The sequence below is a fragment of the Lepidochelys olivacea genome (assembly GCF_965140295.1).
Source record: "Lepidochelys olivacea isolate rLepOli2 genome assembly, chromosome: 1".
NCBI classification, from domain to species: Eukaryota; Metazoa; Chordata; order Testudines; family Cheloniidae; genus Lepidochelys; species Lepidochelys olivacea.
The window spans coordinates 47190621-47204481 of NC_140411.1; the positions used below are offsets into that span (position 1 = coordinate 47190621).

Genomic DNA, 13861 nt, shown 5'->3' on the forward strand with positions numbered 1-13861 from the left:
CCAGACACTGGTGCTTCAGGCAGTGTGGTAAGGGGGCAGGGAGGGGGTTGGATAGAGGGCAGGGGAGTTCAGGGGGTGGTTAGGGGCGTGGGATCCGGGGGCAGTGAGGGGACCGAGAGCAGGGGGTGGTGGATGGGGCAGAGGTCCCTGGGGGGCCGTCAGGGAACGGGGGTGGCTGGACGGGGCAGGAGTCCCGGGGGGGCCGTCAGGGGGTGAGAAGTGTGGGGGTCAGATAGGAGGCAGGGGCCGGGCCATGCCTGGCTGTTTGCAGAGGTACAGCCTCCCCTAACTGGCCTTCCATACAATTTCAGAAACCCGCCGTGGCCCTCAGGCCAAAAAGTTTGCCCGCCCCTGCCCTAGAAGCTGGTTAAAATGAATGACATCCCACTCCAATACAACTGGGTTAGCCAACTTGTACTGCTCCCCAACAGACAACTTTATCCTTCCATTTGGACATGGTCTAACATCCCCATGGATGTACACTATGTAGATTACCTTACCAGCGAGCGTGTGGTACTCTGGCACTACCTGGTGTTCTCAGACCAGGGACTGGTTGCAGTGGGAGCTGACCGAGATGTCATTGTTTGAATGAGGACTCTAGTGGACACCAGTGAGCTGCAAATCTCAGAGAGCAGGTGTGTTTGTGGTTGCATTCCACAAAGGGACATTTGCAGGGACTATGATGATATATATAATAAGCAAATAATAGAACCTTGACTCCTTGGGTAGGATGGGTCTGGATCTTGCCCATCTTTCTGACCAACCTCTTCAACCAAGCAATTCATTTGCTCTCCCTTGGTTTGCAACCACCTGAAGAAGTCATATCAATAATGCTAATTGCTAGAACTGTGGTCTGAGGTTTCATTTTAAAACAGCTTTTAAAAAAGTTTTTGAAGTCTTTATATGATGAGGGAGTATTTTGATTTGTTTCAATGTGACATTTAAAATCCCACTCATTTTTGAAATTCTCTTTTCATACGAACTGTCAAAGCATCTTGATGGCAGCCCCTGATTTTCTATTTTTTATAATAATGAGTCTAAGCAAGACAAAAAGGAATCTTAATTCCATAGTAAATGTTTTTCTTACCAAAATAATACTCATGGCGCTTAAAAATATGGGGATTCTTCTGCTATATATATATATATATATATATATATATATATATATATATATATATATATAATTGCAAGGATTGTGTCACAAACGGTGGAGACAGTCTGAATGAGGAAGATTTTAAAAAAATCTTGAGATTGCAAATGACTCATTGAAAACCCACATAACAAAATTCTCCATCCCTAGAATCTTTAAACACACCTTTAAAATGGCAGGTTTGCCGAGTCTCACTCATCCAAAGGGAGAATCCCTTATTTTGCATTAATTTTAAGTCAGTTTTCAAACATCTGTGAAGAAGGAATTTGCTTGTTTTTCAGCAGGGAATTTACGGTTATGCTTTTGGAAATCTTTTCTGAATCCTGTCATAAAACTCAAAATGAGGGTGTGTCCAAACCCCCACCTTTCGTCTACAAAGGAGAACACACATTGCAGAAACTGCCTCACAATATTATTTAGTATTTACACAATGTCATAGTTGTACATGGTGTTTTCAGGCAATTAAGAAATGACAGGTCCCTGGCAGAAGATTTTAATTTAAATAGAGAAAACACAGCAAGGGTTGGCTGTAAGGAAATGGGGAAGAATGGGAGGGGGGTTACATCATCAGTGAAAGAACATGAGATATTCTCATTGTTATATACATATTGTATTAGTTCCTTTAAAAATAATATATTAGAATTTGAGGACAGTATCTACAAGACTAACAAAGGGCCGCTGGTTAAAATGGGGAGTTCTGATTAAAAACTGATATCATGACGCAATATGTGGTAGCCTACTGAGTTAGAACAGACAATAGTACAAGATGGATATAAATAACAATGAAAGACAAAGTGGGTGAGGTAGTATCTTTTATTGGACCAACGTGTTGGTGAGAGAGGCAAGATGCAGAGCTATGTGTGGCTCAAAAGCTTCTCTCTCATCAACAGAAGTTGGTCCAATAAAAGATATTACTTCACCCTCCTGGTCTAATATCCTGGGACCAACATGGCTACACTGCACACAAATAATGTAATTTACATATACATTTAAAGTTATCATCAGGATATATTTTTCTTCACACCATATACTGTATAAAAATACCAAATATTTAGCCATACCTGCGTATCATGGAAAATTGAAAACCCTGGATTTTCTTGTTGAATTACTCTGCTATCATCATACTATGCCTCATTTTCTGTCACTTGGTAATAATTCTAAATTTAATGCTTTTACCATCTGTGCCATTTGAGGGGTCCAATCCTACACCCCTCACCTCACCCGCCTCATTTGAGGTCAATGGGAGTACTCACAAATTCATAATTTTAAAGCCGGAAGTGTGGCCAAGTCAGCCTCTCTCCTGTCTTGTCTGGTGGAATACAAGCGAAGAAAATTGGTAACATGGTACACTTTCTTTGAGTCTGCATAGTTTAAAAGAGGGTTTAGTTACAGAACACAGTAGAGATATCACAGAGAGTTTTTCCCCCTAAATGCATTTTGAATCAGTGCCATGTTTGACGGTGATGGGTGAAATCCTGGCCCCATTGAAGTAAATTGTAAAATTCCAGTGGCGTCAGCCGGGTATTTCCCATTTACTTCAACAATTTCACATGTTATGTCAACAAACCATCAGACCGAAGCTGTGTCTTAAACCATTACTTAGCTAGCTACTAGTAAGCCTTTGCGGAAAGGTGGTGGAGCATGAGAATCTAGTCTGACCTCCCAGATATCAGCACAGGCCAGAGACTCACCCACAGGCGTGATGGCTGCGGCACCCCTCCCTGACACGGCAAGCGCCCCCCTGGTTTGTTTGTTTGCCCTGCACGAGCACCCTGGGGCCATCTATAAAACCAGGGTGAGGAGGTTGGCCGATGGAGTCTCCTGCGACTGCGGGGCCTATTTCCGCTCCTCTGTCCGTTCACGCCTCCGAGCGGAGTTCCTCTGGGCGGCATCCACCGACTCCCTTGACGCCTTTGCGGAGCGGTGGGCGCTGTCCGGGGTTCTCTGCTCGGTGTCCCCGTCCGGTTCCCTTCGTTTGACCCTTTGACCGCACTCCCGTCCCTGTTTTTTTCCATTAGTTGTCCCCCGTAATTAGTTGGTTCTCCAGGCCCTGTGGATCTCCCCCTTAGGCTGTGGGGGGATCCTTTTGTAGTGGACGAGCTCTGCCCGCCCACGTCCTGGATTCCCAATAGGACGAGCACCCTGGGGCCATCTATAAAACCAGGGTGAGGAGGTCGGCCGATGGAGTCTCCTGCGACTGCGGGGCCTATTTCCGCTCCTCTGTCCGTTCACGCCTCCGAGCGGAGTTCCTCTGGGCGGCGTCCACCGACTCCCTTGACGCCTTTGCGGAGCGGTGGGCGCTGTCCGGGGTTCTCTGCTCGGTGTCCCCGTCCGGTTCCCTTCGTTTGACCCTTTGACCGCACTCCCGTCCCTGTTTTTTTCATTAGTTGTCCCCCGTAATTAGTTGGTTCTCCAGGCCCTGTGGATCTCCCCCTTAGGCTGTGGGGGGATCCTTTTGTAGTGGACGAGCTCTGCCCGCCCACGTCCTGGATTCCCAATAGGACGAGCACCCTGGGGCTGATCAATGGCTAGTCCTTCTCTCCTGCGCGGGGGGGGGGACGGGGGGCTTTGCAGCCCCCATGGAGGAGGCGTGAACACAGCCCTGCACAACCGCCAGCCTCTGAGCCAAGCCAGGCGCAGCTCCTCGCTTGCGAGGGCCTTGGAGGCTTTCACATGGTTCCCCTCGCAGCTCGGGCTGCGGCCTCTTGGGCGGTGTTTCCAGCAGCCACGAGACGGCCGGGGGTGCCCGGGGGAGGGCCCGTGTCCCGGGGCTGCGGCTGCCACACGGGGGGAGATGGGCCCGGCGAGCGGCGCGGGCCCCTTCCCCACGCCCTGCGCGCGCGGGACCCTCTGCCCGGGTCCCCCAGCCCCTCGCTGGTCCCGGATTACCCAGAACGCCCTTCTCCCGCGCATGCGTGGCGGGGCGTCCGCTCAGGAAGAGGAAAATGGAATAAACAAGCCCCGGGCCGGGCCCATTGACGAGCCGCCTCCGCGTCTCCCCTCCGGCGGGCTGAGCCGCGCGGCCCCTTTAAGAGAAGCACAATCGCGCCCCCGGCTCCCCCCTTCTGGAGTCGGAGCCCCGGGTGACGGCGGCGGCGGCTCCCGCGGCCCCTCCCCATGGTGCTGAGGCTGGCGGCGTTGCCATGAACAGCGGCGGCCTCCCCTGCCCGGCCCCGGTGGCGGGGGTCGGGGCGGCGGGGGTCCCGGGCCCGGCCCCCGGCGCGGGGCTGAAGCTGAAGTTCTGCCGCTACTACGCCAAGGACAAGACCTGCTTCTACGGGGAGGAGTGCCAGTTCCTGCACGAGGAGCCCGGCGCCGCCCCCGCCTGCCCCGGGCCCCCGCCCGCCCTCGGGGGGCTCCCGCTAGGCCTGCCCGGCCCCAGCGCCCCCGCCGCCGGGCCCGGCTACCCGCACGGGGCAGCCCCCGGAGCGGCGGCGGCGGCGGGGCCTAAGAAGGCTGAGCTGGGGGGCAGCCACGGCGCCGGCGGAGGAGGAGGCGGCGGCGGCGGGGGGCTGGATGGACCGCGGCTGGCGAGTGAGTGCGGGCGAGGGAAGGAGACGACGGCCCAGCCCCGGCAACAGGGCCGAGTCCCGGCTGGTGGGAACTGGCAGGGACAGGGCCGGGCAGCCCGTCCTGCCCCCGGGCGGCGGAGGGGGCTGGGGATGCTGGGAAAGGTGCCCTGCTTCCCCCACCGCGGATACAGGGAGAGAAGGAGGATAGGGTGCTGGTTAGAGAGGCAGGAGATGGGGATACCAGGGAGGGTGCCCACCTCCACGCTGGGTAGAGCTGCAGGGAGGAGATGGAGATCTCAGGGATGGTATCCCCTGTGGATGTTGGTTAGGGAAGCAGGGGGGTGATGGGGGTTACCAGGAAGGGTCTCCTCCGTGGATGCTGGTTAGGTATGCAGTGCGTTTGGTGGGTGGCAGAGATGCGTGAATGCCCTTTGGGAAAGCACCTAGCATGCTGTGAGTAATACCAGAAGCAAATACTAAACTGTAACGGCGATGGCTGAGGCTGGTGGTTGGGGAGATTCAGTGCAAGTAGCTCGGCACTGTGTAAAAGGAAACTGGTTTAATTTGTTCAGAGATACTTTGAAATGACCTGCTGCTTTGAAGTGACCTGCTGCTTTTCATACCTTTTTCCTCTCTACACTATCCCCCCAAAACCACCAATTTGCTGGTCCATGTGTAGGTGCACAAAACTTCTAATCTCTTTTGATGGTGCCTCAATTCCCAGTTTTTCATACACCTCTACCTCGATATAAAGTGACACGATATAATACGAATTCGTATATAACGCAGTAAAGCAGTGCTCGGGGGGAGGCGGGGCTGCGTGCTCCGGTGGATCAAAGCAAGTTCAATATAACGCGGTTTCACCTATAACGCGGTAAGTTTTTTTGGCTCCCTAGGACAGCGTTATATTGGGGTAGAGGTGTATCTGGAATCTGTTAAATTGTGTGGTGTGTTTTTTTTTTTTTTTTTTTTTTACTAATTAACAGAAGCTTACTCAATTACTTTCTGGCTGACATCAGGGAGATCCAAAAGTGTGTAGGCAAAACAGGGAGCCTGAGTACACCAGCAGGTAAAGTGTTTTTGTATCAGAGTCAAAACAGGATATTCAAAACTTTCTGCTAAAGGTTCTGCTGGAAGAGAGATTAGCATGAAGAAGCTATTTGACTAGTAGCTTTGTAGGGTAGTCAAGATGGGACAATTTTTAAATGAGATTATTTTGATGGGAATCTTAAATTTCTCAACTGATACACTCATAGTATAGCCCTTCATCCTCAGATGGCATTACTTTTTTTTTTTTTTTTTAAAGTATTTCAGATTAAGTCCCCTTTCTCACTCCTCTTCCTCCTTCTCCTCAAACAAGTGAGAATTGCAAGTGTCTGGGTTCCATATTAAGCTGAGTTACTGTCAGTGATGCATTTGCTATACTTGAGCTTTATTAGCTGTGTGCTTGCGACTTGCAGAAAACTAGCTTTGTAAATGACTTGGTCTGTAGTTGCAGCAGCACTCAGCATAGCAAAATCTTCTTAGCTGTGGAGGCTTTTTAAAAAAGGTTGTCATGCCCTTTTAAATTAGTACACTACATTTGGTTGCATTATGGGTTTGTGGCATAAGCTTAATGTTTGTTTGCATGAAGTAACTTCTAACTATCTAATGTTTTTTCATGGTACTTTTCTGAAATTCAGATAGCGATGGACGGTATAGATATAGCTGACAGATGGCAAGTTTGTTCATGGTATTAGACCTCTCTACTAATGAACTTTGTTGCTTTTGTATCTCTAACGGTAAATTACAACAATTATAACAATAAATTATTACTATGGTGAGCCTGTTCCTTTGAGCAGTATATCTAGGTAGTTAATGTGAGATTGACAAACATAGGAATGTAACACTGTCATGTGTACTTTTACAGGAGGAGAGGGTAGCACCATCTATGGTTAAGATTGCCCAACATTTTCCCGTATAAGACCCTGTTTCAATTTCTTATAATTTTGCCAAACTTGAACTGGTGGAACTGAAATTTTTGAAGCCAGTTGTTAACTTAGTTTGAATTTTTTTTGGAAAGTTTTTCAGCAAAAATGGTTCAGCCATTTGTCAGAACAAAGTTGGGGGAAAAATACACTGTTTTTCCAATGTTCAGAAAATTCTTACGTCCTTTTGCTAAGAAGCACTTGTGCGGCCAGGCTTGGAGCCGGAGTTGAAATTTGGCAGGAGGGTTTCCTTTACGTCCGAGAGATGTCTCTTTTTTGCTGTTCCTGTGAGGGGGAAGAAACGCCAAGTTATAAGCCTTTAAAAATTTCGCTGTGCATATGTTCAGTATGGACTTGAGAATTTACCAGCTAAATTCTCTGAAGATTTTGTCTGTACTGAGCATGCTCTAGCTCAGGGCACGGGGACTGAATAGGACTTTCCTGGTAGTTGCAACTCCCTGCTCCTGTGGCCCCAGACACAGGAACTGAGAGCTGGCAGACTTGTTTCTATGCCCTCATTGCTTCTCCTGCTGAGTCCCAGGCAATGTGGAGAAGGAAGCCACCTGGTTCAAATGCAGGAGCACAGAATGGGCAGTGCTAATTGAATGATCTGCTATTCAGTAGCTTATTTACTACACACACTAAAACTCTCCTCTGAATACAGAATTATTAATTTGCTAATGGGCATTTCTGCCTCGCTCATCCGTATAGTATCTGAAATCATAACCAATGTTTGTTTCTTTTCGCAACACCCCTGTGAGGTGAGGGAGTATATCCCCATTTCACAGATGGGGAGCTGAGGTGTAGAGAGATCAAGGTCACAAGCATCCACTAATTTTGGGTGCCTAATTTGAGAAACCTAGGATCTGATTTTTCAGGTGGAAACTTCTTAAGTGCTTTATTTGTTCAAAATACAGTTCCCACTGATTTTAACTGCATCTGTTAGGTCCACACTACCCTCCTTCTGTCAGTGGTGTGCTGCCTCACCAGGAGCACCTCCACTGACTGAAGAGGAGCAGTGTTGGGGGGCTGAAAGCTCGGGCTCTCAGCCCCACACAGCTCCCCGCAGGGAACCCAGCTGCCTCCCGGGCTTCTCACCTCCCCATTCCCCTACGGGAGCAGGGAGCTAGGGGCAGCTGGGGTCTAGCTGCCCGGCTTTCTTGTTGGTTTCAAGGCTTCATGGAGCCCTGAAATTGAGAAGACAGCAAAGAGCCAATGTAAGTAACCCAGCATCTACACAGACACTGCGTCATCCTAACTACACCATCATAAGCCCTATACCTCTTGTGGAAGTGGCGTTATTATGTCGGTGTAGTAGGGCATTTACTTTGGTGGGGCAAGGCTGTGGTGTGTACACTGACATATTTAGGTCGATGTAAGCTGTTTTATATCAACCTAACTGTGTAGTGTAGACCAGGCCTAGGTGTCCTTTTCCTTCTTAACCCTATTCTGGTCTTGTCCTCTCAATACTCCTTTTTCCTTGTCTTTATTCTTTATCAAGAAAATCCTTCCTTGAATTCTCTGTAGGACACTTCCGGTTAAAAAATAGAAGTAGAACAAAATTTAACTTGCCCACAACACTTGAGATAGTAGTGCTGCTCTAGGTCCCTCCATTGCAGCACTGGTTGATAATTCAGACTGTCTATGATCTGAAGGTGGGAAGGGGCATGGAGACCGGGATCACAACAGGTTGGCCTGATAGTCATAATGCTGCTGCTCTTACAGTCAGCAAACTACACGTTTTCAAGCTTACTGTGATGATAGTAGTAAGCAGCTGCTGCCACAGTAGACGCAACACTACAACAACACTGTAGGGACCATGCATACAGTCACTTCGAACAAACTAAGCCAGTTCAAGAAATTCTGCTCTCTTAGGTGAGACCTACAATTTAGGTTTTGTAATATTGGTTAGAGAAATTTGTTCATAATATCTGTTTTTTAAAAAAGGTATTGAAGACTTAAGCATCACCATTGTTTTGAAACAACATACAGTAGTTAAGAGACTCAGAAAGACAAACTGACCAGAAAGCTAGCTCTTTAAAAAACAAACAAAAAAAACCCCCCAAAAACAAAACTTGGAGTATAATATTCTAATGCAGTGGTTTTCAGACTGTGGTCTGTGGGCCCTGGGCATCTGCAGACTATGTCTAAGGTTTCCAAAGGACTCTATTTGAAATGTAGGGGTCAGCAAATTAAAAAAGGTTGAAAACCCACTATTCTAATGTATTGTAACAGAATGGAGCATTATTTTAAATATGTAATTTTTACCTTTGAAACTATTTTTATATTGCATCTTACCTGCCATTATATTGCAGTGCACCATATTAAAGTTAAGATTTCATTTTACCCAACACATTCTGCATATTGTGTCTAATTTGCAGTAAACATAGTTTTTAGTGGAGAAATTCTGGGATGGGGGAAGAGGAATAATGAGTTAAGATTTTGCCATATTAGTGGATGCCAGTGGTGAGAGATCCAGGATGAGATGTCAGAGAGATGGGTAGAAATGCAGGATTGGATAGAGACTACTAAGGAGTGCAGTGGTAGACTTGCGAAACATCAGTTTAGAGAATGGTAGCTTTAAAAACTGTGAGTGTATGACATTGTGCAAAGGAAAAAATGGAATGAAAGAAAGAGAAGACCAAAGATGGGGGCCAGTTCTGTAGTAATGTATGGCACTATAACTTGGTGTAATGGGATTAAAATTAAGAGGGAAAAATTTAGGATGATCAGGAGAAACATCTGGGCAGTGAGATGATCTGGCTTCCAAGGGAAGTGGTGGAAGCTCCATTTCCTTCAAGATACAAAAGTAGATCATGATGCTAGGTGTACATCTAGACTGCATTCTTAGCCTGGACTCTACTCAGTTTTGAGCCCAAACCTCTCTTCAGTGTACACACATCAGTCTGACTCAGGTCAACAAGCACGCAGGATCCAGTCTTAGGACCCTTGGTGTGGGGGGGAGGGGTGCATCAGAGCCCAAATCCCACTGTGACTCAGGTTCAAACCTTGTCATTTTGCAGTCTGGATGCAGTTCAAGCTGCAGACCTGAGGTCAGAAGGACCTTGTATAGACCTGTTAGCAGGGATGTGAGACCCAGATCCAGCAATTGTAGGCTAAGGTTTACAGTGCTGTGTGGACACTCAACTGAGGGCTTGGAAACAGCATGTTACCAAGCCTGGGTCCCACAGACATGGGCTTAGCGTGCAGTATAGACATACCTTAGAAAAGTCTAGTCGAAAACCATCGTACGCTGCTGCTAAGATAGGCTAGGCTGTGTGTATTTTAGTACAATCTGTAAGGAGTTAAAGGAGGACTAATTGCATTGCCTTTGTGTTGTGTGGCTGAATTTCTGAGTCATATTTCTGCTTTGTACTTTCACTGATTTCAGAAGAGTAAATCTTTTTAGTCACCTAGTTAAAGCAATCTGTTCCTCAGCATTCTTCACTGAGAATTCAGTGTTGGAAATGAAATACAAACTTACAAGAATCAGGCCCTGGTCATAGATTGTACAAACTACAGTCTGGTTGGATGTTTTGAGTGCTTACATATCATAAATATGAACCAACTCTGTATGGTTAATGGGTGTCCCTCCTCACCATAAGGACAGGAAAATACCAATAGTAATCTTAAGTAGCAGAACATTTTTACTGTCTTCCCTCCGAAAAGAAAAAAAAATATTAGCCTTTAGATACTCTCACTTAAGAATTTTGTATATTCTTAATAGTCCTCTGTTACTTTCTTTTCATCAGAATTTTGATGCAGAATATCATGAAGAGACAGTGTTTGGAAAGCACTTGGAGAGAACATATTTTGAAGGTCTGAGGATTGAAAGTAATTGCTGTGGAGTGAGTGTTATCACCATTTTAGTGTTGAGGTGTTGCTGGTTTTGTAAAAATAAAAAGGAAGAAATTACATGTGCTCCAAGGAGTTTGCAGTCTAGATTAGACATATCTATGGTATGCACATTTTGCAATATTGAACAGGAAGATTAGCTCTCCTATTAGTAGTAGTGGTAGGGTATAGTTTGCTTATTTTATGTGTTTCTGTTTTTTCCCTTTTTGTTTGTAAATAAATTCCTGATCACTAAGTTGGAGTGTTTGTAATAAAGGCAATTAGTTTTAGTCTTGACTTGAGAAATGCTATATTAAAAACAGGCATAGAAGGGGTATCAGAGTTAAAAGCTTAAAACAGTGGTAGTGACAATACATAGAATCACTTGCTACATAATATAAAGCACATAACTTGTACTTTGAGATCCATTAAATAGTGCACAAATGTTGATTTTTAACTCAGGTTTATGATTGTTGTTTTTAGATAGAAGAAATGTCACTACAAAATAAAGTAGGTCAAATGTAAGCCCTACAAATATCATAATATTTTAATGAAGCTAAAAGCAGTTTTCCTAAGTTTTAAATGACATCTCTCTCACACAGATTTTGTGTCTGCTGCAAAAATAGATCTGGTTTTTTTACACTGCAATAGCTATCTCTGTAAGATTCAAGAGGAGACAAGCCACTGTAGTTTTTATCTCACAGTAGCTAGTTGAGTTCATAGATTCATAGATATTTAGGTCAGAAGGGACCATTATGATCATCTAGTCTGACCTCCTGCACAATGCAGGCCACAGAATTTCACCCACCACTCCTAAAAAAGACCTCACACCTATATCTGTGCTATTGAAGTCCTCAAATTGTAGTTTGAAGACCTCAAGGAGCAGAGAATCCTCCAGCAAGTGACCCGTGCCCCATGCTACAGAGGAAGGCGAAAAACCTCCAGGGCCTTCCAATCTGCCCTGGAGGAAAATTCCTTCCCGACCCCAAATATGGCGATCAGCTAAACCCTGAGCATATGGGCAAGATTTGAACCCTTGGGGCAGGGTGGGGGAAGAGGGTTAATTTTGACTAGCCTACATTGAAGTTAAAATCTACCTGTTCCTTATCTCCAACAGGATTTTGAATCTAGATAGCCATCTCATTGTAAAAACACACCTTTTATTACAGACATAGCTATAATTTAGGATTTTAAGCAGTGATGGCAACATACAAGGTTCAATCTGGGTATTACTTTTTCAGAAGTCTGTGATATGCTGTGCTGAAAAAATTAGGAACAAAGATAATATTCCATGTTTGAATAACAGAGATGTTTAACTCTTATTTAATGCTGATATGTAGTAAACACTTGAGAAAGGTTGTCCTAGTTAAAGATTAATGATCAATGATTTATTGATTTGATTAATCTGTAAGAAAGCTCTCTCTCTAAATATGAGACCTCGAGCAAAGCCAGGGAAGACCAAATTTTACATTTCTGTTATTTTTAAGATATAAAAAACAAGCAGAAAAATCTCCCAAACATTTGTGTCAGACCACATTTACACCACATAAAGAAGCATAATAAGGGCACAAACCCAACTCTTTAGGCTTACCTATCAGGTCCCATTTTAAGCATTGTTTCATAGTTATGCAGCTCATGAAAAGCAGAGCTTTCTGTTAAGCAGGTGTACTTGGAACTGCTCTTAACTTCTTTCAGTAATCCTGGAGTAAGAGAGAGGGAAATTTGACCATATTGCCTGTTAGTGTTTATATTAGACTTGCCCTTCATTTTCCAACATTGCATGTGATTTAGCCAGCTGAAAGTCACTCACTGACTCTTCTCAAAGTTTGGTATGTCTAGGCATTTATACAAGGCTCATCACTCCAATTTCCAAACACCTAAGTTGTGACTAAATCCTTCGTAACTGAAAATATTGGCATTACTCTTTTTAAAATAAAAAAGCTTTTACTGTCCTTTGTTCTCCTGTTGTGCATGTAGTCAAGAGTCTCTGTTTCCTGCTGTGGCAGTGGAAGAAGTATACTAGAGGAGACTTTTATTCTTTATTTCAGTTATCAAGCTCAACTGCTGTGCTATCATAAGCAAGAAATTGCTTGATGGTTTTCTTTTTAAAAGTAGAAAAATGTGTTCTATGATTCTTTCTAAACTTGCCTTCCTTCTTTTGTTTCCAGCATTACCAAAAGTAAAAAATATGTTTTGGATTCTCCAAGCCACTTAAAAATATGTTCTGTTTTATTAGGGCTGGCCAGCGATTTAAAAAAAAAAACAAAAAAACCTCAGTTAATCACACTGTTAAACAATAATAGAATACCATTTATTTAAATGGTTTTGGATGTTTTCTACATTTTCACATGTACATTGATTTCAATTACAACACAGAATACAAAGTGTACAGTGCTCACTTTATATTTATTTTTATTACAAGTATTTGCACTGTAAAAAACAAAATAAATAGTATTTTTCAATTCACCTAATACAATTGCTGTAGTTCAATCCCGTTATCATGAAAGTTGAACTTACAAATGTAGAATTAGTTGTACAAAACAACTGCATTCAAAAATAAAACAATGTAAAATTGTAGCGCCTGCGAGTCCACTCAGTCCTACTTTTTGTTCCGCCAATTGCTCAGACAAACAAGTTTGTTTACATTTGCAGGCGAGAATGCTGCCCATTTCTTGTGTACAGTGTCACCTGAAAGTGAGAACAGGTGTTCTCATGGCACTGTTGTAGCTGGCTTTGCAAGATATTTACATGCTGGATGTGCTAAAGATTCATACGTCCGCTCATGCTTCAGCCACCATTCCAGGGGACATGCTTTCATGCTGATGATGGGTTCTGCTTGATAACAGTCCAAAGCAGTGTGGACTGACGCATGTTCGTTTTCATGATCTGAGTCAGATGGCACCAGCAGAAGGTGAATTTTTTTTTTTTTTTTGGTGGTTCGGGTTCTGTAGTTTCCGCATTGGAGTGTTGCTCTTTTAAGACTTCTGAAAGCATGCTCCACACCTTGTCCATCTCAGATTTTGGAAGGCACTTCAGATTCTTAAACCTTGGGTCGAGTGCTGTAGCTATCTTTAGAAATCTCACGTTGGTACCTTCTTTCCATTTTGTGAAATCTGCAGTGAAAGTATTCTTAAAATGAACATGTGCCGAGTCATCATCCGAGACTGCTATAACATGAAATATATGGCGGAATGTGGGTAAAACAGAGCAGGGGACGTACAATTCTTTCCCAGAGAGTTCAGTCACAAATTTAATTAACACATTTTTTTTAATGAGCAACATCATGGAAGCATATCCTCTGGAATGGTGACTGAAGCATGAAGGGGCATACGAATGTTTGCATATCTGGCATGTAAACACCTTGCAATTTTGGCTACAAAAGTGCCTTCCAAATGCCT

At 44.7% G+C, this 13861-nt stretch overlaps 1 protein-coding gene across 3 annotated transcripts in view; it reads left to right on the forward strand.

The window, feature by feature from the left end:
* Positions 1–1405: 1405 nt before the first annotated feature.
* The window catches only part of PAN3 (poly(A) specific ribonuclease subunit PAN3), a 121665-nt gene continuing 109209 nt past the window's right edge, over positions 1406–13861 (forward strand). Inside the window, exon 1 of one of the 3 annotated variants that reach the window (XM_084631810.1) lies at positions 1406–4684. In XM_084631810.1, coding sequence (XP_084487936.1) covers positions 4294–4684 — 391 coding nt within the window. In that variant the 5' untranslated portion in view covers positions 1406–4293. The remainder of the gene's footprint in view (positions 4685–13861) is intronic. The other 2 variants (XM_084631809.1, XM_084631811.1) reach the window with 2 other exon arrangements.